The sequence below is a fragment of the Ascaphus truei genome, chromosome 3 (genome assembly GCF_040206685.1).
Source record: "Ascaphus truei isolate aAscTru1 chromosome 3, aAscTru1.hap1, whole genome shotgun sequence".
In the NCBI taxonomy this organism is placed as follows: Eukaryota; Metazoa; Chordata; class Amphibia; order Anura; family Ascaphidae; genus Ascaphus; species Ascaphus truei.
The window spans coordinates 253522642-253549865 of NC_134485.1; the positions used below are offsets into that span (position 1 = coordinate 253522642).

Here is a 27224-nt window from a genome sequence, read left to right on the forward strand (position 1 = left end):
TTCGTTAGGATACACGTTTATTACACGAATATACAAAGTACAGGACAATGTTTCTGCCCTTATTTTTGTTCCTTATCACAAATTCACATTGAGTGTAATATATCAAACAGCAGGAGTTAAACAGATGGAAACAATATATAGTTTAAACAACACCTAATAATAAGATGCCAGATTTTCTACCATCATTGGTATTTTGCTCAGTCCTGCTCCTGCTTTGAGCTGTGATTTATTATTAGGCTTGAGTGCCAAGCCACAGGCTGCTGTAGGTTAAGCCCAGTGATCTCACAGATCTGGAGCAGTTTCACATGTTTGGTACCACAAACACTTAAATGGTGAGAGAAAAATACTTACGGCCAGATTCACCTAAAAGTGCTAGTACACCATAACTTGTATTCCTTTTAATGGGAGTTAAGGTATGCTAAAGCTTAGCCCCTTTAGTAAATCTGGGCCTTGAGGTACAATGTCACTTGTTACGAGGGTTCAGTTAAGTGTGTTTTCATTTTGATGTCTGTCCATCAGTAAAAGGAGATGGTCAATTACTGCCACCAACCCAAATTTGAGTTGTAGACACAATTGAAGAGTAACTTAAGAATAGGTAGTAGTTTGAAGCCTGAGCCTTTTTTTTTTAAAATGACAAAATACTGAGTGAAAAGGATTGTATGATAGGTGGAAATTGTTATGAGTGGATAGCAGCTAAATGACCATTGTATCTACAGGTTCTTGTAATAACACAAGGATGCTTGTATCCAGTCTATGAAGTTAGACACTTTAGTGTACATGGCTAATTGCCCCTGCATATTGCATCTGTCTGACCAGCTGGCTATTCCAGTGATAAAGTGAGTGCCTTTGTATGGAGTGACATGTGGACCTCCCTCCTCCCCATCACATGTGGAGTTCACACTTGCACAAAACATGTTTCCTGTCATATTAAGGTTGCATTTCATACACTGGCTTGTATCACGCTGCTGAGCGTAATGCATCTGAAGTTTGCCGTCATGCTCCTTTCCGCAGCTAAAGAAACTTACAGTCCCAAAGTCCTGTGACATCAAGATCTGCTCGGCGAAATTCCGGGTTGGAATACACACGGGAAGGACAGCTTCATTAAAGACAATGGGTTCTTTTAACTTGATAAGGGCTATGTCATAATCATAGGAATGCTCTTGGAATTTACTATGCATCAGAATTTTATCCACCCAATGAATGGATGTGCTTCTGCTTTCAAATCTTGCGTTCATCTGTCCTGTGAAAAAAAATCAAAAAGAATGCAATATCAATTCACCTAAAAAAGTGTTTAATGAAAATAAATGTATGTATATGTGTGTGCAAGGCCAGCCTTTGGCTTTGCGGGGCCCAAGGTGGCACGCTCCAGCTCTCCCCTCTGGTCGGGTGGAAGTTGGATCCAGGCGCCAAGAGGAGGAGGGAGCGTGGGGCCACTGAAGGCACGTGGCCCACGGTGGTCGCCTTGTTCTAAGGCCAGCCCGGTAAAACTGTGTGTATACACGTGCGCATGCACTATATAAATGGCTAATCCACATGCAGGCCTTTCAAAATTGATGACAAGTAAAGGTTCCCCACCGGGAGAGCGCTTCAGTGAAAACCAGGTTCAGTTAAACAGCATGTCAAACAGAGCGCTCCTACGCGTTTCTCACCCTTCAGCGCATTGACACTGGTCTCCAAGTTGTCACTGAAGTGAGATCCCGGTGGGAAACCTTTACGTGTCCGATTATCTTCAAAGCATGAGCCAGGAAACCGCTGGCTGGAGACGCTGAACTACACCAGCGAGTCCAAGAGGCTGTATACACAGAACTGACGGTCTAAGCAGGCAGTCTGGCACAGGTATATGTATGCACCAGAAGAGTTTAATGACTGACCTACAGGAGACCTATGTATTATTGTTGACTGTTGTTGATGAAGATATATATATATATATAGATATATATTATATATATATATTATATACTCAGTGCCCAGCATTAATAATAGAATCTTAAACTACAAGATGATGTTTGAAATGACTGACTGGCACTGATTTATTTATTTACAGTATATACTTTAAAAAAAAAAGGTGTCTACAGTATAATGTCCCAACCTTTTTTCTTACCATAAGAAGGGATCTATGGCAACATAATAGAAGGGGAAAAGCTGCAGAGATGTAGGGGGGCCTCTTTACTAAAGCCCCCAAGCTGACAACCTGGGGAAAACCCAGGGCAAAAGAATTGCACCAAATTTATAAAAGTTAAAAAAAACTTTAGTAAATGGGTCCCAGAGAATAACTACTCTATTCGACCATTCTGTAGAAATCTTTCCCATTTGCAATATAGTTGCAGTAGAAATTGTGTATGCACAGGAGGGTAATTTGTGAAAGAAAATATAGTGTCATTTGCATGAAGTGTGCATCAAAACATTATTTTTGGTTCCTTACAAAGAGCATCGTGTACTTTGTGCCCAGCAGAGGTACTTTATAAATCTGCACACAAAAGTGAAGCACTTACCTACCGCCACATGAAAGGAAGTCTGGTTTATGCAGTGAGCAGCAGTAAGTACAAAATGTTCGTTTAGAATGGTCCCACCGCAATATTGTTCATTATCCTCATTTACTAAGAGAGCCTGTGTTGTAAAACAGTTTATTATTACTTGTAAATGAACGCAACATATAAACAATCATACCATGCAGCAGACTTTTTGACATGGCCTCTTTCTTCCCACTTAATATTGTAACACCCCTTAGTATACAGTTATGTATACACGCTGCCACTGGCTGGATATAAGGGGTTAACCTGCTCTGTATACCAAAGTGTCAAATGTATTGATGGACATACCCTCTGGCCAATGACAAATAGCAGAAGAAAGGCATAAGGCCATTGGATCCTTCGGAGCTGAGGTGTTATGGCAACAGGAGTGTGGAGATAGGGAGGAGTGAGTGGGAGTGAGGAAGTGAGAGTCTGTTCGGAGGAGCCTGGTAGATGAGAAAGCAAGATTGCAGAGCCTAAAAGACCAGCAGAATGGCAAGAAGAGAGTGTGAGAACTTGTGCAAGCTGTGATACAAAGCTGCGAGACAAAGCCAGAAAGCGACTGAGAGATCGTTCCTAAAACACATCAGTGCCATTTCTAAGTGCCCTGGGCATGACTCTCCTTGTTCAGTACCATCAAACCATATAACACTACACGAGCTCCAGCACTGTGCTGGCACCTACAGTGGCCCTTATATTTAACACACGGGCTGCTGAGACTGAATAAGTGACTCTGTGGGACATTTGCGAAGCGAGGTTTGTTATTATACTGTATGTATATTGCCTTAAATGTTGTCTGTGGTTTCCTGACATTGAAGGTCACTGCATATGATTCCTTTGTTCCGTACCAACAATGTACTATCATTTATAAGATACATTGTCTGACTCCAGCCTGGTTCTTTGCAGCCCTAGTATATACATATCAATACATATAGGGAAATGAAGAGGGTTGCTATATATATATATATATATATATATATATATATATATATATATATATATATATATATATATATTATACTGTGAAGGCCCTGGCGTTAGAAGTGGGGATCTTGGGTTTAGGACAGTCCTTGGCGAAGTGACCCTCTTGATTGCATTTGTAACAGCGATTCTTGCAGTCTGCATTGAAACCACGGTTAGGAGCTGGTCTCCGGGACATCCTAGGTGCACAGACAGGTGCCACCGAAGGAGGGGCATCTTCAGCACTTTCTGCCTCCTTGGACTTCTGGGCCGTCGACCCTTTGGTATCTTCTTTACGGTGCACCTTAGACTTCTTGGGGGTGTGGAAGTGTAACTGAACCTCCTGTTTCCTTATGTGACTCATCAACTCCATGAAGCTGTGGGGTGTTGCGGCTCGAGGGGCACCTCGCATCATGAGGGCGACGGTGTGTAACGGCAGAGAGCCTTTAATGAGATATTTAAATCTGTACTCATTCACCACTGCGGCCAGGATGATTTTTTTTTAGAGAGTAACCCCATAAGGAGAGTTGTAGGCGTCGGGCAAAAGCGGACAGCTCTTCTCCTTCCTTCTGGCGAAGAGCCCAGAATTGAGCCAACAACTCATCTTTGTCGTCCTCGGTAATATAGGCTTGGGTTCAATCATCTCCTGAGTGGTGACTTCTCCCTCGGTTTCGCGATGCATTCACACAAGTTGGGCAGCGGGAGGCCCTAGACACTCGACTATTCTCTGCCACTTTACGGCCTCTGAACAGGACCACTCGTCAAACACGTGTAGGGAATTTTCCTTCCATGCCTCAAATCCTTCCCCGACGGGAGTGGGTGACACTCCGGAGAAGTCTTTGAGTTTGCGGTAGTTCTTGGCCTGGGAAGACATCGCTAGTGCTTCTACCAGTTGGGGCAGATTCACTCCCCACTCAGAGCCCCAGGCGACTGGGGTAATGAGGCAGACGGTCAGTAACTTGCTCTGGACTAATCCGTACCTTCTGGGGAAGTAGGAAGGGTGGGGAGTCTCAGCCCCGTGAGGCCCCTCTAGGGTGATTCCCGGACAGAAGGGTACCCTTGATGTAGGTAAACCTGAGGGGATTATTGAATTTATGGCTGGCCTTCATTCTTTCACGGGGTGTAAGATGGGCGTGAAGATTCAGCACGATACGGTACCTGAGACGCGGGTCTCGGGCTGGAAGTTACCAGTGGAGTTGATAGGTCAGACTATACCAAGGGGCAACCTGTGGGCAGGGCTTCTGGTAGGTACAAGGCGATGGGAGCACCCTCTTCACAGATGTCATTGCCCGACACTGCTAAAACGACCAACAGGGTCCCACCTTCGGCCTATGAGCCAGGCAGCAGCTAGGCCAGGGATTTGTCTTAGGCAGTTGCAGACTTCCCAAGGGGAGGTGTTGGCTGGGATGTCCCTCACCGCGACTACGTGGCTGGGAGATTCATGGAATGTTAATGCCCTTTCGCGGACCTCTTGTTTGGACGGTACAAACATATTTGGCTAATTTGCACTACTCTTTCGGGCACCCCAGGTATGAATCTCAGCAGTGCCTCCTAATGTAGCCCCCTTCCCCCGTGACTAAGGGAAACCATGCATGCTGCCGTTACCTGTGGCTCACAGGAGCCTGGGGTGATTTGTTGTTCTCCTTGATGCAGCGCCTCCACTTGGTAGAGATCCTAGCGCAGTAGGATAACCTCTCTCAGGAACCCAATACATACAGTAAATACACACACCAGTAATTAACAATTGTTTTACTGAATATGAACACAGTAATATATACTGTCCCCACAATAACACTATCCCGGTGGAACTCCCAAAGTACTGAGGTGCCTGGACATGTTGCAGCCCAGCAAACCCTCAGCCAAGGCGGCCTGGTCTGGACTAAGACCAGGAAGGTATCGCATCTACGTGCACCAACGGCCACACACACATCGTGGGTAGCGCTACTCCACACACTCTTTGGGTGGGCCTGGTCTGTGGACACTGGTTGGTTAAGTGCCCAGGCACCTCAGTACTTTGGGGATTCCACCGGGGTGGTGTTATTGTGTGGACAGTATATTTTCTTACCGTGTTCGTATTCAGTAAACCAATTGTTATACACTGGTGTGTGTATTTACTGTATGTATTGGGTTCCTAAGAGAGGTTATCCTACTGCGTTAGGATCTCTCCCAGGTGGAGGCGCTGCATCAAAGAGAAGGACAAATCACCCCAGGCTCCCAGCGGCAGAGGCCCCGGCCTTCTGTGAGCCACGGGTAACGGCAGCACGCGTGGTTTCCCTTAGTCACAGGGGAAAGTGGGGCTGCACGACATTAAATCCTGCCACACTTTTGCAAGTTACCTGAAAGTGCCTACATTCTCTCCCTCTCCCTTCTCTAGAGAGAGAATATATGTAAAAGGGTGGGAGGGTTCAATATGATACTGTTTATCTATATGTAGCACGTGTGTTTCCCCAGAAAACACAACATAACAAAACATAATTCTGAATATTAGAATATCACAGTTTTAATAGGATTCAACGTATAGACATATATAGAGAGTCAAGAGGCAGAGTTTTGTGTAGAAGTTATAATGAAAGAGAAAAATTGCCTCTTCTTAAATAATACATTTTTTCTGTTATTGAAGTTGTCTAATGGGATAATTTCATATAGTCTAACTCGACTTGAATGGGTGCATTGAATAACCCCCTGAGGCTCATTTCTTAGTTCCATTCGAAGACATTCTAGTCCTCCCTCTTATACATGTTTCATAAAAAGATCACTTACAGTTCGCATCTCCAAGATAATCTGTGAAAGGGATAAGTACCTGCCAAGGACATTCACCAGGTTCACAATATCTTCCCTGGGCAAAAGCAGCATCTGAGAAGGATATGATATTCCCCTCACTTGTATGAGAATTCTCTCTGGTGTCCATCGTTGGAGCTTCTGAGCAAACGGTCTCTCCATCTAAACACTCAGAAGCATTCTTTTTCTCGTAAGGTGGTTTGCGGGACTTATGGCTTTGCGCATGATTTCTTATTATCTTACCACAAGGATATTGTACTGGGGAACAATATGTGAAAAAATAGATCAGTATTTTTTAGTAACGTGTCAGGTCACCTGTTCCAAAAAAATGAAATGCATCACGATCTCTCTGGCTTCTGCTTGTTCAGGAAAAGCACAAACCTTTCCCTTCCTTCCCCTTCTTCGTCGTCTGTCAGTAAGTGATTTTTCCAGAAGAAACATGACAGAGGGATTAGCAGTGCATCTCAAGGATGTTTTTTCTCTGATACTTCGATTATTAAAACTGGTTCATAACAGTGTGAAAATATGTCTCCCTCCTGACTGCCAAGATCTGAATGATCTATGTTACTTCCATTAGTTTATTTTAGATTTTCCTACGAAAAGAAAAGGCAGGATCCAATTAGGAAAAAACTCCACAAGAATAAATGAACTAAAAAGCCTCAACTACACACCAATATAATTATTCTAATACCAAAACCGCAAAAGAATAAAAATTGTTATACCAAAATAATAGAATACAATTAAATAAACACCCAACCAACAAAACGCTTCAAGAAATATAACCGCTAACCAATCCTAAAATGTAATAAAAACAAGCCATCCAAATATAAAACAATTTAGTCAAAACAATGAACAGAAATAGAAAAAAAAAATGAATTGTAAACAAGCATTTGCCAAAAAATGCATTGCCTGTCACTGTATTTATCTGTACCCTAAAGGGCACAAATGAATACGTTGGCAGTCAATGAGCAATGAAAAACATAGAAAGAAAAAAATACACCCACCAAGGGCCAAATACCACCTTCACCCACCGCTGCTACCCACAATAAACATGGCACTGGTAGTTAACCCTTTCATTGCATTAGTGGTTAGCCGCTACGGTAATGAAGATGCCTGTAAATGCATTTTTCATGCATCTGATTCATGCCGGGCGCCTCCGATGCTGGTATTAATGTGTATCAGCTTTGGAGACACCCGGCATCAATCCGATTTTTCCCAGCATGAGGATTTTGGGAGGAAATTGACTTTCTAGAGCCTCAATTAGCTTCGATAACCTAATTGAGGCTACTAGAATTGCACGAATCTCAAAACCAGCCGATAAGGGGCTTATCGCGGCTCACTTAAGCACGGAATTGGACATCATGTTCCTTTGCCATGTACAGAAAAGGTACTTCACCATTTTTGTTTTGTTCCAGAAACAAGAGCGCCAGTTTAGATGGGTCAATTTGTCTCATCCACTTAGTGCTTTACTACTCATTCTCCAGCCTGTAGAAAAAACAGGACATTCAGCGCTCGTGCTGTGATGAAATATGGATAATCCTTTTGCAGCATGTACATGGAGCGTCTCCCCAAAGGCTCCTACTTCAAGGTGATCCCCCCTACAAGAGGGGGGAGGACACCCTGCAAAACAAGATGAAAAAAATGCACAAAAGCGCACCAGGGATTAGTAATTAGTAATTTATTAAAAATACACAGATACTGAGGGGATCCAACCCCACCTCATAAAATAAAGCTAAGCTGCTAAACCTCAGTAATAACGGAGAGTATCTCCAATACTAACTAAGCCCTAAGCTGCACAGCATACAGAAATACAGTAAAAAGGCATATAAAAAATACACAGTACAAAAAATTCCTATCTAACGATCTATAATGAAACCGCCATAGAATAGAACACCTGGCAAGGAGAAACGGACACTCACACTAAGACAGAAAGCGGGTGCGCGGTGACCGCAAAGGATCTGGATCTCGGCACCGTGAAGATGATAAACACCGCTAATGGCTCATGCAGGCTCCGTCTCAGCTTGCCAGGAAACACGCGCAGGATGACCTGTCGTGACCTCTACGCGTTTCGCACCACGTGCTTCGTCAGGAGGTCACGTACAGCGTCATCCGCGCGCATTTATAGGCGGCACCTAGTCAGATATGACGGCCCCCAATTGAAAACACTCTTGGTATGCCTGATTGCCACGATCTAAGCACAGCCTGTTATAATGAATACAAAAGAGATAATAAGCAACTTAGTGTTGTTGTACACATACAAGGAGTGCATAGATTACAAATAGCACATCATGGCCAGAACCCTTATAAAAATAAATATATAAATGACCTCTTATTCCATGTCTATACAAATATGCAATCTTAAACATAAACAAAACATGATAATAAAATATATAATAAAGGGATAAAGGAAGAAAACGTGAAACAAAATTTGTAAAAGTAAATGTTAAAAAATTACTAATACAAAATTCATATTCTAAAAACCCTTATCTTAAAAAAGGAGTTAATTCAATTAGTTCATTAAAACCAGTTGGATGTCTAGTCAACATTTCATAAATGCAGAATTGCTCACGTTTTAATAAATGATTCTCTCTGTTTCCTTGTCTATTATTCAGTGGTACACTCTCAAGTCCTTTAAATGTAATAACAAAAAACAAAACTGTGCGCTACTACCTAACTACCTATAAAGTTTAAATGTATAAATATAAGTTTATATTAAATAGGTATTGTTTTGCTTTTTTTGTTAATAAAGTTGTTGTTTTAAAAGTAAACTACACATCTTCCCTATCACGCAGACCATTACCTATTATAGATGATTGGTCTATCCCTAATTGGTTGACCAATAAGGTATCTATGTGAGGTATTTAAGACCTCTGGGTAATGGCCTAATTATTCCCTGAAGAAGTAGTTAATTCTACGAAACTAGTTGGATGTAACATTCTACTGCCTTATATCTGCTTACATTGGCCTTTGTCTATGTATTGGCCTGTCCTGTTTTTATTTCATCCTGTGTGCTGATTTGGACACTTGTGAGAGACTTTGTAAGACTGTTCAAACTTCCCTATTGAATCCACCACTGCTGTGTAGACAGTGACGTCATTACACAGCGTCCCGCGACGGAGCGGCATCGTGGCACGCTGAGGGCACCCCAGCAAGCTGCGTTTTAACCTCTGTGCAGAGGATACACCTGCCGAGGTACAGGAGCAGCTTCATATCGGCCAGGAAGCAGGAGCGATTTCACTGAGCCCCAGTACCAGCTGCTGAACCTGGCTGCATGAAGGGAAATCCCCGTGGGAGTGAAAGACTGACGTCCTGAGCTGCATCAGCAGAGGGAAGCAAGCACCCGATTCTACAGTTAACAGCTGCCGAGTGGTAAACAGTGTGATACACACTACATGCCTTTTACCAACTTTTTTCATGTACGCAGATATATTACCCCCTTTTTAATTCTATAATATATTGTTGAATTTGCTTCACTATTTGGCGTTGTGCGCTGTTTTCTTTTGTTCCCATTCTTTAAATGTAATGCAGCCTGGGTCGTTATTGTGCACTTCTTTAAAATGTTTTAAAAGCGGAGTAAGCGGCATACCTTTTACTATTGTTTTAGGTATATTTTTAACATTTCTCAGGTGTTCTAACATGCGCATTTTCAGGGGTCTTTTGGTCTTTCCAATGTACTGTAAATTACAGCTACACTGTAGGATTTAGACCACATGTGTCGTTTGACAATTAATTAAGCTCTTTATATTGTAAACTTTTTTGGTGACACCTGACGTAACCGTTTTCCTTGACAGACATGGTTACATGCTTTACACCTTCCGCATTTGTATGTGCCCTTAATTCCCAAGCGTGTTTTGATGTCTCCTGTTACAGTAACTTCTCGGGAGATTTGACTCGGGGCCAACATATGTTTAAGATTAGGTGCACGTTTGAACACTATCCCAGGCTTAGACTTTAATTGGGGACCTAAAATGGGATCTGCTTTTAATATACCCCAATGTTTTTGCAGAATTTTTCTAACATTGTAATGTGTATCACTGAATTGGGTAATAAAGGCTGGGATTTGATTTTTTCTTTTATCATTCTTTTTATGATGATATTTCATCAAAGATTTCCTTGGAATTTTTTCCAGTTTTTTAAGCGACAGATTTATTAAGTCGCTATCATATTCTTTTTCCAGGAACCTTTGTTTTAAAAAAGAAGATTGTTCTTCAAATTCCTCCGCCTTAGTATCATTTCTTTTCAACCTGAGAAATTGATAAAATGGAATATTTTGGACCCATCTCTTGTCATGGCAACTAAATGGGTCCAGATACGAATTCACATTCGTGGCCTTGAAATGCGTCTTAGTATGCACAACATTGGCCTCAATGTAAATCTCTAGATCAATCTCTATTCTATGGCGGTTTCATTATAGATCGTTAGATAGGATTTTTTTGTACTGTGTATTTTTTATATGCATTTTTACTGTATTTCTGTATGCTGTGCAGCTTAGGGCTTAGTTAGTATTGGAGATACTCTCCGTTATTACTGAGGTTTAGCAGCTTAGCTTTATTTTCTGAGGTGGGGTTGGATCCCCTCAGTATCTGTGTATTTTTAATAAATTACTAATTACTAATCCCTGGTGCGCTTTTGTGCATGTTTTTCACCTCATTCTCCAGCCTTATTGTTTTACGGCTGTTACAGATCCATGCTGCAATGGGTATGCCAGGGCTGGATTGACAATGAAAACACATTCAGCTAATGTCCCGCGTCACATACCTGTAGCATTACAGGATTTCTGATCTTCCCGCAGGGCATAGCCTTCTGCACAGGAGCACTGGACATACCCTCTGTCTGTGCTTCTGCAAAACTGCTCACAGTTACCATTATTAAAGGTGCAAGACTCAAACCTTTCTGGGTAAAGAAGCGGGACATCATGTTATAATACAGCAGATGCATAGAAGGGTCTTATTGGTGACATGGACAACCAATTCTTATCGAGTACTTGCATTGTTTTTACGAACCAGTCCAGCTAAAAGACGCCATTCAGCGCTGGAAGACATCTTACAGCCTATTCGAGCCAATGGCTAGAAGGTGTCTTCCAGCGCCAGAGTGTGTCTTATGGCAGAAGACTGCTTAGTAAATATGGCCCTAAATGCAGTTCAGATCACATATCCTAAAGTGCATGATTAAAAGGAGAGAAAGGTGACAACAAGAAATGTTACACTTTATCAATATAATTGTCATGTGTGCCACTTTAGTCTCAAAAGTCTAGCAATAAAGAGCGCAAAATCCCATGTCACCACATGATAGAGACATACACACAGCCTTAGCAAGCTCAAAACCCAAGAACCCTGCATTGTATGTGTATATATATATATATATATATGTGTCAATTAGAGTCCTACTGGAATTGTGATCCAATGTATACAACACATGACAAAAGAGGTCCAATGCTACTATGTATTTTATCTATTCTTTCTTCATAAGTATGGGTAATTTAGTTCAATACTGTATTTTGGCCAAGAAAGCATAGTAATGTACCACATTATAGAGCATATAGACCTTGTCAGAGGGACAAAACTGCTCCTGACAGGAGTTTACCTTTCATAGTATTAAACCAGCAGTTCAATACATATCCTACATGTGTGTGTTTTTTATTTTTAATAAATCAGTTCTGTATTATGAAAAAATATTTGTAGCATTAATTTTTTTTTTAATGTTTCTAATATAGGAAGTATTTCCAAAGTGACAGCCCCTTCCCCTTCTGATTGGCTCTGGCTCTTGAGCCCCACCGCTCTCTAGCAGTGAACTAATTGTATCTAGTAACTGCCTAGTCACATAATATTCCAGGACTACATTGCCCAAAGTGCCTTGCAAGAACTAAATTAAATAACCTGACCAAGCGATCGATTACAGGAGAACGGATCGATATGCAATTTAACTAATCACTTGTCAGTGTGCAGATTGTATTGATGCACATATTGAATGAGAAATATATATATATTTAAAAAAAACGTCAGCTTGAACTGCAGCTTTAATGATATTTCATATTCCATGCAGCTACTTTTAGTACTTACCAGATCTACAGTTTGATGTTTTATGTTCCTCTGGGCATAAACATATGTTTTTATTAATCCCAATCTTACAGTTTATGCCATATGGACAAATGTCATGAGGACACGCTTTTCCTGCTAAAAATATATTAAAAACAAGGAAGATTTTAATAAAAAAAGCCTTGCCGATTTGAATGATACTTCCTGGAAAGCAGCACACTAAGCGTTGCTACGTAATAACACATCTTGCGGCCGTTTTGCTGGAATGGCCTGTAACATGTCTTCCATTGGTGCCTTGTGGTATAGCACTGCTTCATAAATATGGGCCTACATTTTTAAGTTCCTTTTTTTCCCCTCATAATGTTGTATTCATTACATAGTCTTACATTCAATCAAAATAAGAATGCCAAATTATATTTACCCCATTGTAAGTCCGTACTCCATATACTATGAAACGGTCTGCCCTGCCTGGAGAAATATTCAGTGTCATTGAATGAAGCTGAACTTTTCTGTGGCTCAGGAGTGAAAATAACAAAGGGGCCCTGATACTAACACACAAAATTACAGACACACAAGACTTACAATATTTACATTGAGATCCCTCTTCTTCAACTCCTCCAGGGATCTGAACTAGAATATTCAATTGCCAGTATATATGCCCCGTAGTGATATCACTAATCACTATGGCTACTAAAGGATGGGTTTGGATTCTACAATGTATCTGTACTTCGTGACATCACTAGGCACCTTCTAGAAGGTAGGTGTGGCTAGGTTTCTGCCCAGCAACTCCACAGCTGGGATGGGAGGCTATTACACTGTAGCTACCTATACAGTTAACCCTCTAGGGCCCATTAACCCCTTAAGTAAGTAGAAATCCACATGGGTACTACATAAGATAGAAGTGAAAGTGGACCTCCAAATTATTGATCGATCTGTGTTCATGCAGTTGTTGTGGTTGATGGTTGGTCGTAGGGCTGGAACATTTCAACATTGAAATATCTGATACAATGCAAAAAGTGACACGCAATGTGTGCTCATTTGCATGTCATTACCCAGAATCCCTGGCTGCAGTGGAAGCATTGCATGCTAAGAGATAATGGGGAAAGGCAGGTTGCAGGCCTATCTGAGACATGTGAACGTGCTCACAAGTGGTATTTATATTTGCTATAAACTGTAAAAAAAACAAAAAAACTGTACATAAGAAGATAATATGACCGTGGCTCTGGGCATCCATTGATATCAGGGGTGGTCTTGATGATATTGTGGGTAGTCGTGGTCCCAGGGAAACTGGGGGCAGTCTCAGTAACAATTAAAATATTAAACAAGTTTGAAGAACAAGTTTGGATGTTTAAAGAAAAGTAATTGTTTAGCCCAAAACTAATTGGGAGCAGACAAAATAATGTAATATCATTACAAAAGTGGGAAAATTATAATGAGCATGGTGAGTCAGACATATTGCTAGAAGGTACCACCATAGTTGGACAAAAAAGGTAGTCGACTGATCTCCAGGAGGTATCAGGAGATGTCCTCTTGAGAAATGGTTGTGTGCCTAAAATGTATAGGATTTCTAAGGTGCGTCAGCCTTTGAATTCCTATTTTTTTCCCGTTCTTATGATTATTTTTCAGTGTACTTTTTGTACTTTGATTTGTATCTTGCTTTGAATAGAAAATGTTTTCTATTTTTGCAAAGACAGTGTGCATATCCTTTTTATAGGGGGCTTGAGTCCCCTTTCTTAGGAATTACTTAAGTAATTATAGTGATGATCTATTGGGGCATCACGTAGGGCAGCAGTGCGCAAACTGGGGGGCTGGTGCCGCAAGACTGAGTGCGGGGGGCGCGGGGTTTACAGAGGCCCCGCGCGCTTCCCGTAGGCACTTAAATTCAGTGCCGGGGGAGCTGCAGGGCCTCTGTAAACCTCACTTACCTTGGCTCCGGTGGCTTCTTACACGCTTAGCCATGGCAACGTGGCATCAAATTACGCCACGACATCATGTGGCGTCACTTTGCTATGACAACGTGATGTCATGATGCCAGAGCCGAAGTAAGCGGGGGGGTGAGGAGGTGCGCGGAGGAGGGGACCGCAGGCAGGGGAGCGCAGGGAAAAAAGATTGTGCCCCCCTGACTTAGGGCACTGGAGCTCAAGGTCAGTACTCAAGGGCTACTAACAGGCCAGGTTTTTAAGGTAACACATACCTAAACAAGTTGTCTTTGTGGTAATTAATGTTAGGTTAATTGGATTACTATATAATATGTAGGATTTTTTTATTTTTCATAAAAAGGAAACACTTTGAACAATCATATTGATTTTTATCAACATGACATTCTACATTTGCTTTTACTGTACTTGTTTATTAAAATGAAATTGTAAATAAACGAAAGCCCCTCTCTATACACACACACCCTGCAGCGATCCCTCTATACACACAAACTAACACTACACTCTAACTAAACTAACTAAACTAACACTACAGACTCCCTCTGTACACACAAACACACGGTGCTACTATAGTGTGAAGTCTGCCGGGAAACTACAATATTAAAACAAAATTGTGAGCTAAATAATTTATTCACGTGAGCGGTAAAGACAATGAGGGTGAACCACTCACGGCCACGCCTCCCTGTCTCCTCTGCTTCTCTTCTCTCCTGTCTCCTCTGTATGTTCATGATGCCAATCGGTGGCAGCGTGAGGGTGACATCACCAGATCATGCTGCCGCCCGCCGCCATCTGGTATAATCAAGGCCTTAGAGCTAAAGAGCTTAGAGCTTAGCAGAGCGCCATCTAGTGTAGACAGCACCCACAGTTTGGTAGACCACAGATATCCAGGTAGACCTCACGCTATAGTAGCACTCAAACACACACACTGCAGCTCCCCTCTATACACAGCAAAAGAGAGAGTTTAGGTAATGTCACCGAAGAAGGAACAGTACCTATGTACCCCTAATGGTGCACTCGCATGTGATCCAAAAACATAATATGTCAGATGTAACAGGACTAGTTCAGGGACAGGCCTATTGTAAACCAAACAAATAACATATAAATGCCCCTAATTTATTGACTAAGATGGTTGAATAATGAAAATATTTATTATGGTTAAATACACAGACACACAGACACACAGACACACAGACACAGAGACACACAGACACAGAGACACAGAGACACACAGACACACAGACACACAGACACACAGACGCCTCCGTACATACAAACACACTGTGCCTGGCTGGTGCCTCCTGTCCAATCACCGCCCCTGTCTGAGAGCTGCTCTTTGTGTGAGAACTCAAAGCTGATTGATTGAAAAACTTGGCAAGGTGCCAAAAATTCTGGGCTTACTGAATGGATAATGCCTGAAATTTCTAACAGTTTAGCCTATAGTAATAATCCCCTCAGAACTGAGCATTACTGGCCAATAATGCCCTGTCTGGGTTAAAGTCCCTTGTCTTGGCTTTGAGCCTTCAACTCTTCAAGCCGGGGCATTATTGGCCAGTAATGCCCTGTTCTTGAGGGATTATTACTTAATTAATTAGAGAAATCTTAAACACCTGGCCTGTTGGTAGCTCTTGAGGACTTAACTTGACCACCCTTGACCTAGAGGACATGCACCTGCATTTTTTCTGTAAATAGGAGTGTAACACATCTAAACACATCAGGAGACCAAGTCACTAACCAAAAGAATAATGGGAGGAAATTGTTTGGTAATCTGGAAAAGAGGAGCAAACAACTCCAACAGATGCAAGAAAAAGTAGAGTCCTTCACTGATAATTAGATAGACACGTGCTGAAGATAATAAAGGTGTATAAGTTTGTGTGTTTGAGGGTCGAAGGAAAGACACAATGGTGACCATTATATACAAACTTTATTTCTCCTATAACCTCAAAAAAGAAAAGAAAATATTTTCTTCTTACAAAGCTTTGACCAGACACAAAATAAGTTATGTTGAGTAAAAAAGTAACAAACCCCTCCACCGTACAGTAAATACAAATATCACTTGTGAGCACATTCACATCTCTCAGACAGAAGTATAATGTGTGGTGCTAAGGCGGGGACTGCCTGTGGGGGCGCTTGAGCGCGCTCTGGTGACCCCCCACCAGAATCTCATTGCCCAGATTGCAGGGACGATCCCAGATATGGTTCAGGATTGGTAAGCCAATTATTTCTTAGTCTTTAAATATGTTAACGATGACAGGATGTGTATGCCTTGATAAAGTGCTCTGTGTAGCACGGAACATGTTGGTAGGGTAATGCCTTGCCCTTTTTCCCTCCATGAATATTACATTTTTTTATGGATAACGCACTTTCCTCCTAATTTCTTGTTCGGATGATTCCGGTTGTGCTCTGCCATTTCTCTCTCTTAACTGCATACATCTCTCAGACAGGTCTGCAACCTGCTCTCCCCCGTTATCTCTTAGCACACACTGCTATAATGCATTTGTATAGTGTATATAGCTTTGGTAATTTCGATGTACCTTTCATGATAAACAAAACAAAGACATGAAAGATGTGAATGCTTACCTTGGTACGCTTTCCAGAAGCCGTTCTGTTAAGAGACCGACAAATTTAATTTAATCGCCCAAACAATTAAACTCTTACTGTAACATTAAAAAAAATGTATCTACACATACAGTATTCTGCTTATCATCTTCAAATTGTGTGCTGTTCTCACTTAGGGGATACATTAGAGACACCTCACTCAATAGCATTTATTTTATTGTTTAACATCTGCATCTTACAGCATGTACTACAATCTATCTTCATCTACTCTTTTAATTTGTCACATCTGAGCACTGGGGGGACATGTATGTGTGCAGGGGGGACATGTATGTGTGCGGGGGGACGATGACATGTATGTGTGTGGGGGGAGGGGGGGACATGTATGTGTCCAGTATTATGTATTATGTTTCCGGACTTAGTAACCAATCACAGGATTTCCCCTGAGAAGGGATAGAGCAGGGCTCCTGCTGCTAGGGGGCTGGGCAGCTTCCTCCATCTTGATTGGCTACTGCTGTGTAATGCAGCCAATCAGGAGGAGGTGGCAGGAGCCTGGGGTGGGGCCAAAGAGCAGAGGAAAAGCGTGTAGCAGAGAGGTGAGGCTTTGTCTTGTCTCCTGTGTGTGTGTGTGTTTTCTCTGGCTGTCCTGTGGGGGTGATAATGACAGGGAGGGGGAGGGGGGATGAGAGAGGATGAAAGTAGGGGGGATGAGAGAGGATGAGGGGAGGAGGGTGAGTGGATGAAGGGAGGGGAGGGTGAAAGAAGATGATGGGAGGGGGATAAGAGAGGATGAAGGGAGTGGGGTGAGAGGATGAAGGGAGGGTGAGAGAGGATGAAGGGAGGGGTGAGAGAGGATGAAGGGAGGGGGTGAGAGGATGAAGGGAGGGGTGTGAGTGGATTAAGGGAGGGGGTGAAAGGATGAAGGGAGGGGGGTGAGAGAGGATGAAGGGAGGGTGGTGAGAGGATGAAGGGAGGGGAGGGTGAGAGGATGAAGGGAGGGGGATGAGAGAAGATGAAGGGAGTTGGGTGAGAGGACGAGGGGAGGGTGAGAGAGGATGAATGGAGGGGTATGAGAGAGGATGAAGGGAGGGGGGATGAAAGAGGATGAAGGGGGTTGGGTGAGAGGATGAAGGGAGGGGGATGAGAGAGGATGAAGAGCGGGGGTGAGAGGATGAAGGGAGGGGGATGAGAGAGGATGAAGGGAGGGGGGATGAGAGAGGATGAAGAGAGGGGGGATGAGAGAGGATGAAGGGCTAGGGGTGAGAGAGGATGAAGGGCTAGGGGTGAGAGAGGATGAAGGGAGGGGGGATGAGAGAGGATGAAGAGAGGGGGGATGAGAGAGGATGAAGGGAGGGGGTGAGAGAGGATGAAGGTAGGGGGGATGAGAGAGGATGGAAGGTAGGGGGGATGAGAGAGGATGAAGGGAGGGGGGATGAGAGAGGATGAAGGGAGGGGGAAGAGAGAGGATGAAGAGAGGGGGGGATGAGAGAGGATGAAGAGAGGGGGATGAGAGAGGATGAAGGGAGGGGGTGAGAGAGGATGAAGGGAGGGGGATGAGAGAGGATGAAGTGCGGGGATGAGAGGATGAAGGGAGGGGGAAGAGAAAGGATGAAGAGAGGGGGATGAGAGAGGATGAAGGGAGGGGGTGAGAGAGGATGAAGGGGGCGATGAGAGTGGATGAAGGGAGGGGGGATGAGGGAGGATGAAGGGAGGGGGGATGAGAGAGGATAAGGGGAGAGAGAGGATGAGGAGGGGTGCGGTATTGCTCGCCATGGGCCTTTATGACTGCAGGTCAGTTATTTATAAATAATCTGACCATTACGTAATTTGTTCTAAATTTCACTCCAACCATGCACCAATTTGCAGTATTTCATATTCTATTTCCTAAGAAAATCCTCGGAAGGGCGCTCCCTCCCAAGTCTCCTCCCCAGATTTTTTACGAAACAGAATATAAATGGGTGAATACTTGGAGTGAAATTTAGAAAATATTACATAACAGTCAGGTCATTTATAAATAACATTCTTCCTCACCAACGATTCTCGCGCGCGTCGCACCTTCACCATTTTGTCCAGTATTTTTGGACAAGCCACCTGTCAACCCTAACAGTGAGGTGTACAACACATTGCTTTACTGCAGGACCTTCTGGAATGGAAAGCGCTACATCTGATGAATGACACCATCTGCCCCTGTGAATACCTTTTCAGCCGGTTCTAGGACTCAGATTAATTGACCAGTTTAAGCTATTCATTAAAACCATAGAAGATATGTAGATAATTATGTTTGAAATATCTTATGGACTTAACAGCTACACTGCTTTTAATAGCAAATTCATACTATTAGTAGATACTTTCATGTATTAAACTATTGAGGTGTTTTGCATCAGACATTGATTTCCCATCAATCCTTACAATAAATAAGAAGCACGATAGAAAATAATACAGCTTATAATACTGTTAATAACTCCTCTCTGGTTACATGTCTGAGGAACAAAACCACTGCATTTTCTGTCATTAAATACATATATTTTTCATATGGTTTATGTGTAAAAGGTCTCCCCTTTCCTGTTTGCTAGAGCTATTTACAGCACGATCCTTATGAAATACTATGTCCTGGAGCAGGGTTGCATTTCTCCCTGCCTTGTGACTCCTGTCACTGCTCAGTGTAACATTGCAACAATGTTACTTCCCCATTGCTCTCAGCCTGTTGCCTTATAGTTTTCCTCTGGCTGAGTGGTATGATCCAGGACCCCCGGCTGTTGGTTTCTCCCTACCCCTTTTCAGTAACTGTCATGTCTCCCATCATCTCCTGGTAAAGTTTAATATCTTTTACCTTTCCCTTAGTAATTGCACCTATTTCAATCCCTCCCCCCTCACCCCCTTTTATTGCACATTGCTGTTATTGCTCAATAAAAGCTTACAGAAGAAAGAAAAGGTTTGGTGTGAATAAAAGGGGAACGAGTTACGCTACCTGTCTCTACCACTAGGCACAGCGTGCAGGAGACAGAATAACATAGCTTTGCCTGTTTGGCTAACAAAATGAGACTCTCTTTAGTACTATTGCAAGCGTTTTTCAGTAACTGTCATGTCTCCCATCATCTCCTGGTAAAGTTTAATATCTTTTACCTTTCCCTTAGTAATTGCACCTATTTCAATCCCTCCCCCCTCACCCCCTTTTATTGCACATTGCTGTTATTGCTCAATAAAAGCTTACAGAAGAAAGAAAAGGTTTGGTGTGAATAAAAGGGGAACGAGTTACGCTACCTGTCTCTACCACTAGGCACAGCGTGCAGGAGACAGAATAACATAGCTTTGCCTGTTTGGCTAACAAAATGAGACTCTCTTTAGTACTATTGCAAGCGTTAGCCGGGGAGATTCGCTTCCTTTTCTTTGTATGCTTTTCAAAAACAGCCTGTAATTTATTTTGAGAAAAAAGAACAAAAAAAAACCTGAACTGAACCAACCTGTCCTGCTGACACTTTGCTAAATTGGCGTCCATAAAGTACCCAGAATACTGCACATGCCGCTGCAATCTAATAACATGCAAAGTCTTTCTTTTTTATAGCTTTTTTTTCCTGAAAATTATGCCATTATCCTGCATCCTTTCACGTGTCAGAAACGTATCATGCATTGTGTAATCTGACGGAGGATATTGAAATGTGTAGAATATCACCCTTACGGTCACTGATGGGTCTTTCAACAGCTCTCTTGCTTCTTCATAGACGCAGACTTCTTTAAAGCATTCAGATTTTAGGCCTGCTTGCCAGATGTCCCCCTTAAACATCTCCCACAGAATGGAGGTAGAACGTTTTGTCCTCAGAACTTTTTTTGCATTTTCCGATTTCAAAAATACTACAATAAAGTTAAACAAAATGATGTTTTGTCAGTTAGGGGAGACAAAATGGGCCATATTGTTCTTATGTATGTTCAAGTAATTTGCAGGAAATATAAGGGAATTGGAGGGGGGGGGGGGATAAACAGGTTCAGCAAGACGCTGGAGAGCAGGTAGCACTGCCCCATGAATATGATTTATTTAGATTTTGCACAGGCTTTTGATATGGTGCCACACAAAAGGTTAATGTACTAAATTAAGGAACGTGGTTTGGGTGCAAATATTTGCACCTGAAATGAGGTGGAAAGATAGTTTTGCGGAATTTCCTGAGCTTTCCATTTGAAATCCGTTTCGCGGTGTAAAAATCTGTCGACGGATTGTTCCACTTTCAAACCGTGGCAGATGAATCCAAAACTCCCGTTGGATACAATCCGCTGGTGAATTTTAGGAATCTGCGGATTCCGCAATCCGCTGGAGGATTTTACCAATTGGTTGCTCAGTCCGCAGATTGGATTCTTTAATTCTATCAATGGCTTGCTATCTCTGCGGATTTGATTGGTGAAATCCTCCTGCGGATTGCATTGGCAGTGATAACAAAAAATCCGGAAAAGACAAATCTCCCCTTTTCAGCCTGATTCGCGGAAATCTGTGGACCAAAGAAACCGACTGATCTGAGGCAGATCCAAATCCGCAAAACAAATTTGCCCATGTCTAGTAGTAAGAAGAAAGTTGTCATAAATTAAACATATTCAGATTAGGCTAGAGTTGTACGTAGCAGCAAGTGAATGGAGTACTCCTTGATAAAGTGCTAATACCAGCGTGAAACGCGTGGGAGGACTTTCTTTGTCTATTTTTGTCATTTATCTATGCCCCAATAAAGCCTTTTTGTATTTTTCCATACAAGGGTATCTCATTTTTCTTTACCAATTTGGCTAAGGATTGTCCGTTCAACATTTGAGTGCTCTGAACACACCCCATTCACTTGCTGCTACTTCCTTCACTTCGGAAGCACCTACGGGGGGGGGGGGGGAGGAGGAGGCATCGTGCACTCGATACAGCGCGGACGTGCGGTCTGCACATTACTCAAACCAGCGGGACTTGCACGGAGATAAGAAGGATGTTCATTACCTCTACGATGCTTTACCTAGCCCCTTGAGGGTGTCCCTGTTTATCTGGTACTGTGAGAGCTGATTTTGTGTCAATTAGGAGTCCGGTCGCCATACCAGATGTTGCTCCAGGATACCCAGTCACTCTCTGACATATTTCAAAGGCACCTCCCCACTCCCCCCAATTTCCAGATGGACTCGTTTACTAATTCATTTCTTTAGACACCCAACTTGAGCGCACAACAGCTGCACTGTTTACCCTAGAGTTGTAAGTACCTGGGCCCTCTGCATTTTAACTTGTTTATTAATGACCTTGAGTTAGGCATATAAAGTATCTATCTTTTCTGATGACATAACATTATGTAAGGTTGTGAAATAAGTGCAGCATATTCTCTGAAAAGGACTTCGATAAACTGGAAGCCAGGCAGGTAGATGGAAGGTGAGACATAATACAGATACATGTAAGGTTATGCATTTGGGAAGACACAAAAATCACCAGGCGCTCCTGCGAGTGTTTCAGATAGGAGGAGATACTGCAGTATAGTGAATGCAAAATATAGAATGAAATGATATACAACCAGTGCCAGTTTGCAGCTCGACCTTCAGTGGATCTTCCTTGTTGATCCTTATATAGTGGCAATGTCCAGAAGTCAGGGAGCGCAGACAGCAGGATGAACATATGAGGAGAAAAAACAATAACACAAATGATAGTGCAATCCTGTAGGGTAAAGAAATATTCCAACTGGGAATGGGGACATGCACAGTGGATAGAAACAAAATATAGACAGATAGCCACTGCTATAGTCCCATGGGGTAAGAGGCTGGAATATGATCAGGTATACACATGACACAGTGGTTGAAATCAAAAATGGCCACACAAATGTAGAAAATGATTTAAAAAAAAAAGGGTTTAGTAAAATGACATCAGGAGGCACACGGATGCAGTGGGAACTTACAATCAAGCCCCAGAAATCAGGCAATGGAAATAGAGCTTAGTCTGTGTCCGTTGTGGGAGAGATAACATGTATGCGTAGTAACTGCTGCAGGGGAGTCAGGCTGCGCCGGCACTTCCTCCACTGTCAGCCTCCGCAGGACTTCCGGGTTAGATTCTCTCCACCAGTATTCGGCACCACGTGACTGCGTCACACTGCGGGCAAAGCAAGCTGCTATAAAACAGGAACCAGAGACTCAACGCAAGTAGACTTCTGCGTTTCGCTATCAGCTTCCTCAGGAGTCTGTGGTGCCTGTTAGTGGCTGACCTGCTTGATATACAGAGGCACAGCCAATCGGGAGTCAAGTGTGACGTCATCCTTCCAATCATCTGCCTGCATCATTTCCACCAATGGTGGTATGGATTGCTCGATTCTGCACCTATCATCCTTCAGAGGGGCGGGACTAATGTCCGTGGGCAACATAAACACTAACAACAATTTTAATGGGTGAAAAAACAGATATGTGTTCCCTTAAACTCTGGGGAACAGGCAGCAATAAAAAGCATTAAAAACCTTTAAAGAACTGGCAGGATTCAAAGACATTTAAAGGGTTAATTCCCACAGCATAGGCTTAAGTGCCAACTTGAAGGGGAAGTTTAAAACCTATCATGCTCCAAAGGTCAGAGCTTCAAAATTATTAAAATTATTATTATGTATGCATAATTATGACGTATGTAAGCTCTGACCTTAATGCTTTTTATTGCTGCCTGTTCCCCAGAGTTTAAGGGAACACATATCTGTTTTTTCACCCATTAAAATTGTTGTTAGTGTTTATGTTGCCCACGGACATTAGTCCCGCCCCTCTGAAGGATGATAGGTGCAGAATCGAGCAATCCATACCACCATTGGTGGAAATGATGCAGGCAGATGATTGTAAGGATGACGTCACACTTGACTCCCGGTTGGCTGTGCCTCTGTATATCAAGCAGGCCAGCCACTAACAGGCACCACAGACTCCTGAGGAAGCTGATAGCGAAACGCAGAAGTCTATTTGCGTTGAGTCTCTGGTTCCTGTTTTATAGCAGCTTGCTTTGCCCGCAGTGTGACACAGTCACGTGGTGCCGAATACTGGTGGAGAGAATCTAACCCGGAAGTCCTGCGGAGGCTGACAGTGGAGGCCTGACTCCCCTGCAGCAGTTACTACGCATACAGGTTATCTCTCCCACAATGGACACAGACTAAGCTCTATTTCCATTGCCTGATTTCTGGGGCTTGATTGTAAGTTCCCACTGCATCCGTGTGCCTCCTGATGTCATTTTACTAAACCCTTTTTTTTTTTTTTATCATTTTCTACATTTGTGTGGCCATTCTTGATTTCAACCACTGTGTCATGTGTATACCTGATCATATTCCAGCCTCTTACCCCATAGGACTATAGCAGTGGCTATCTGTCTATATTTTGTTTCTATCCACTGTGCATGTTCCCATTCCCAGTTGGAATATTTCTTTACCCTACAGGATTGCACTATCATTTATGCATTTGGGAAGCAACAATAAGCATGCTACCTACAAACTAAATGGGATGAAATCGGGTCAATTCTTGATGGGGAAAGATTTAGCAGTGCTTGTAATAATGGCTTAGCAATAATGCTCAATGTCAAGAAGTAACTGGGAAGCATAAAAAGCATATGCATTCTCATGCATAAAACGTGACAGAAGGAAACAAACACAACATCATTTTGACCCTGTATTAGTGAGACCACACTTGCTATACGGAGTACAGTTTTGGGCACCACACCATAAAAACAAAAAATACATTTTGGAACATAAAAAGTGCAAAAAAAGAGCTACCAAATGAAAACGGGATGATACCGTAGGTCTAATTTATGAGCAAAGACTATTAGGATTGTTTACATTAGAAAAGAGGCATCTAAAAAGGCATATGATTTCTATTTGGAAATATAGCCAAAGTCAATACACAAAACTTTGAAGGACAGTACAAATGAAACTGGATCATGCCTTAAGATTAGAGGAAAAAATATTGTAACAACAGTAAAGTAAGGGCAGTAAAAATGTGCAATTTAATACCCATGGAGACTGTGCAGGTAGATACCGTAGATTGATTTAAGAAATACCTAGTCTTCATAGGTACTCTCTCATCGGTCCTATGCTAACTGATGTCAATCTACTTGCATATTTTGTTTCATATGCAGAAATGCATACTTTCCCCTCCAATCCTTCTGCAACGTCACTAATAAAGGCATTAAACAGAATTGTCACAAGCACAGAACTGTGTGGCACTTATACCCTCTCTTGCTCTGTGGACTCCATTTACTACAACTCTTTGTTGCCTATCGTTCCGTTTCTAATCCACATCCCCACGTTGGTACTCACTCCCAAACGGCTTATCTTAATCACAGGTGAACCAAAGTAGAATTTTAGATTTTTGTTTTAATGCTTTTCTCTCTATAAGCGATTGTTACGCTTGTCAATATGTGTTATTATATAATACATGGCATGCAGGGATGGGTGCTCAGTGAAGGTGCACACTTTGTTACTAAGAACTTTGGAACTGAATAGGTAAAGTCGTTCATCATACAGTATAGGGCATAATAATAGAAATGTCCTATAACTCTTTCACTGCGATGAAAACCCCGAACTAAAGACACTGGAGGGAATATTCACTCCATATACTTGTGTACCTAGAGCGGACGAAGAAGAAAATATCATGGTTTTGAACTAAATGTAATCGTTGCATTGGTGGATGTTTTGCAATATCCTTCCAAATGACCATTTTCCAAATTCATTACAGGGACTGTAATTGTACACACAAGTAACTAGTAAAGAGGGAAACGATGGAAAGTAATGAGACTAATCAAATATCCTTCTGCCACTTAAAACATGGTACACAGCACAATATCTGACACAGAAAAAAAAACATTATAAAAATTATATATATACATACACAGACTAAAAGATAAGCAAAAATAAGGTGAGATTTATTAGTCGGAGTGCCTCCGACGGTACGCACCCAGCTGTTTTCCCCTTTGTCCATTAGTGAGTGCTCCTTTTCTGTTTTATATATATATATATACACACACACACACACACACACACACACACACACACACACACACACACACACACACACACACACACACACACACACACACACACACAGTCAACTAGCCTTAACTTGGGCTACGATGAGATGCAGGGAAGAAGGTGGAACATAAGAAACCAGCACAATGCATATACAGTATATACATCACACACTTACCACTTAATTCAGCATACACAAGGGACAGGTTGATGAGAAGTAATATACCAAACTGGTAGTTTGCCATAATATCTTCCTTTATTGCAGCCCTTTTCGCACAGTGAAGTTGTAGACATGAACGGACAGTTGAATGCTTTATGGTCACGGAAGGAGGGAAAATAAATATTTGTTCTGCCAATGTGTGTTTAGGAAAGTAAGGACTCACTGTATGTGATTGGATAAAATAACAATGTCACAACAGCGTGTGACATTAATATTCAGCTCCGTAAATTCCCGTCAACAGACGTGATAAGGGTTTCATTCCCATTGTGTGGGAAGTCACTATGGGCCTATATTGACTAAAGGTTGATATTGCTGCGTTAACATTTTGCGTCATTAAGAAATGGGATTGCAGCAAATATTTTAAGAATTACTACCGTATTCATGAATAATTATCCATTCATGAATGGGTAGAGATCTAATTTTCATATGCAATAATTCAGCATTAAACGGCGCTTGCGTTACAATCTTACGATAAGGCATAGAAATCAGTGTGTTATGGCGCATGCGTTACAATCTTACGATAAGGCATAGAAATCAGTGTAAAACAGCACATATCCACAGATAAATAATACCTGCACAAAAAACGCAAAACCTTTTCAAGTAAAAATCCAAATAAATTGTATGATATTAAAGACCGTATAACATGCACCACCACACGTCACGTATATAATAATAATAGCATGTTTTTGTATTGCGCTGCTAGTTATACGTAGCGCTTTACAGAGACATTTTGCAGGCACAGTCCCTGCCCCGTGGAGCTTACAATCTATGTTTTTGGTGCTTGAGGCACAGGGAGATAAAGTGACTTGCCCAAGGTCACAAGGAGCCGTCACCGGGAATTGAACCAGGCTCCCCTGCTTCAAACTCTCAGTGCCAGTCAGTGTCTTTACTCACTGAGCCACTCCCTCTCCTTGAGCGTCCCTGCGGCCTCCTCTATGAACCAAAAGACACTTGAAGATACGTATACTAGAACGTGCGCAATATAAACATTGGATTTGAAAAGCACAGGGGCTCCAGACATTTCTAATCACGCACAGAATCCATCTTTTCTTCAATACAATGGTATCCAATTTATTCCAGTAGATAGAAGGGGGGGGGGGGGGAGTCACATCAAAATACTCTCTAAACAAGAGAGCTACTGGATCTTTCAACTTAACACTATGGCCCCTTTGGGGTTAAATGAAGATTTGGCTGTCATTTCACTTTACTATGGATATATTTATTTACAGACCTCCAACTGTGGTGTTATTATTGTGTGGTGT

General features: G+C 42.2%; 1 protein-coding gene across 3 annotated transcripts; it reads right to left on the reverse strand.

Annotated features, from left to right (window-relative positions):
• LOC142489599 (coagulation factor X-like) lies at positions 1 to 26078 on the reverse strand. Of its 3 annotated transcripts, XM_075590650.1 has the most exons (8): positions 25921 to 26078; positions 20450 to 20622; positions 16798 to 16822; positions 12308 to 12421; positions 11007 to 11141; positions 6271 to 6506; positions 2493 to 2607; positions 1 to 1240 (listed from the first exon to the last, which is right to left on the reverse strand). In XM_075590650.1, exons 1-8 carry the CDS (start codon positions 25985 to 25987, stop codon positions 711 to 713), a joined length of 1395 nt encoding a protein of 464 aa, XP_075446765.1. In that variant the 5' UTR covers positions 25988 to 26078; the 3' UTR covers positions 1 to 710. The 3 variants fall into 3 exon arrangements, with proteins under 3 accessions (XP_075446765.1, XP_075446766.1, XP_075446767.1); XM_075590651.1 differs by lacking the exon at positions 11007 to 11141; XM_075590652.1 differs by lacking the exons at positions 11007 to 11141; positions 12308 to 12421.
• Positions 26079 to 27224: the final 1146 nt, after the last annotated feature.

Bases quoted from the DNA above. Each gene is read 5' to 3' on its own strand.
- LOC142489599 (XM_075590650.1), bottom strand. From the start codon at position 25,987: ATGGCAAACTACCAGTTTGGTATATTACTTCTCATCAACCTGTCCCTT. The intron at 20,623-25,920 runs GTAAGTGTGTGA...ACTTTATTGTAG, and splicing joins TGTGTATGCTGAATTAAGTG to TATTTTTGAAATCGGAAAAT. The intron at 1,241-2,492 runs GTAAGTGCTTCA...TTTTTTTCACAG, and splicing joins TTCCTTTCATGTGGCGGTAG to GACAGATGAACGCAAGATTT.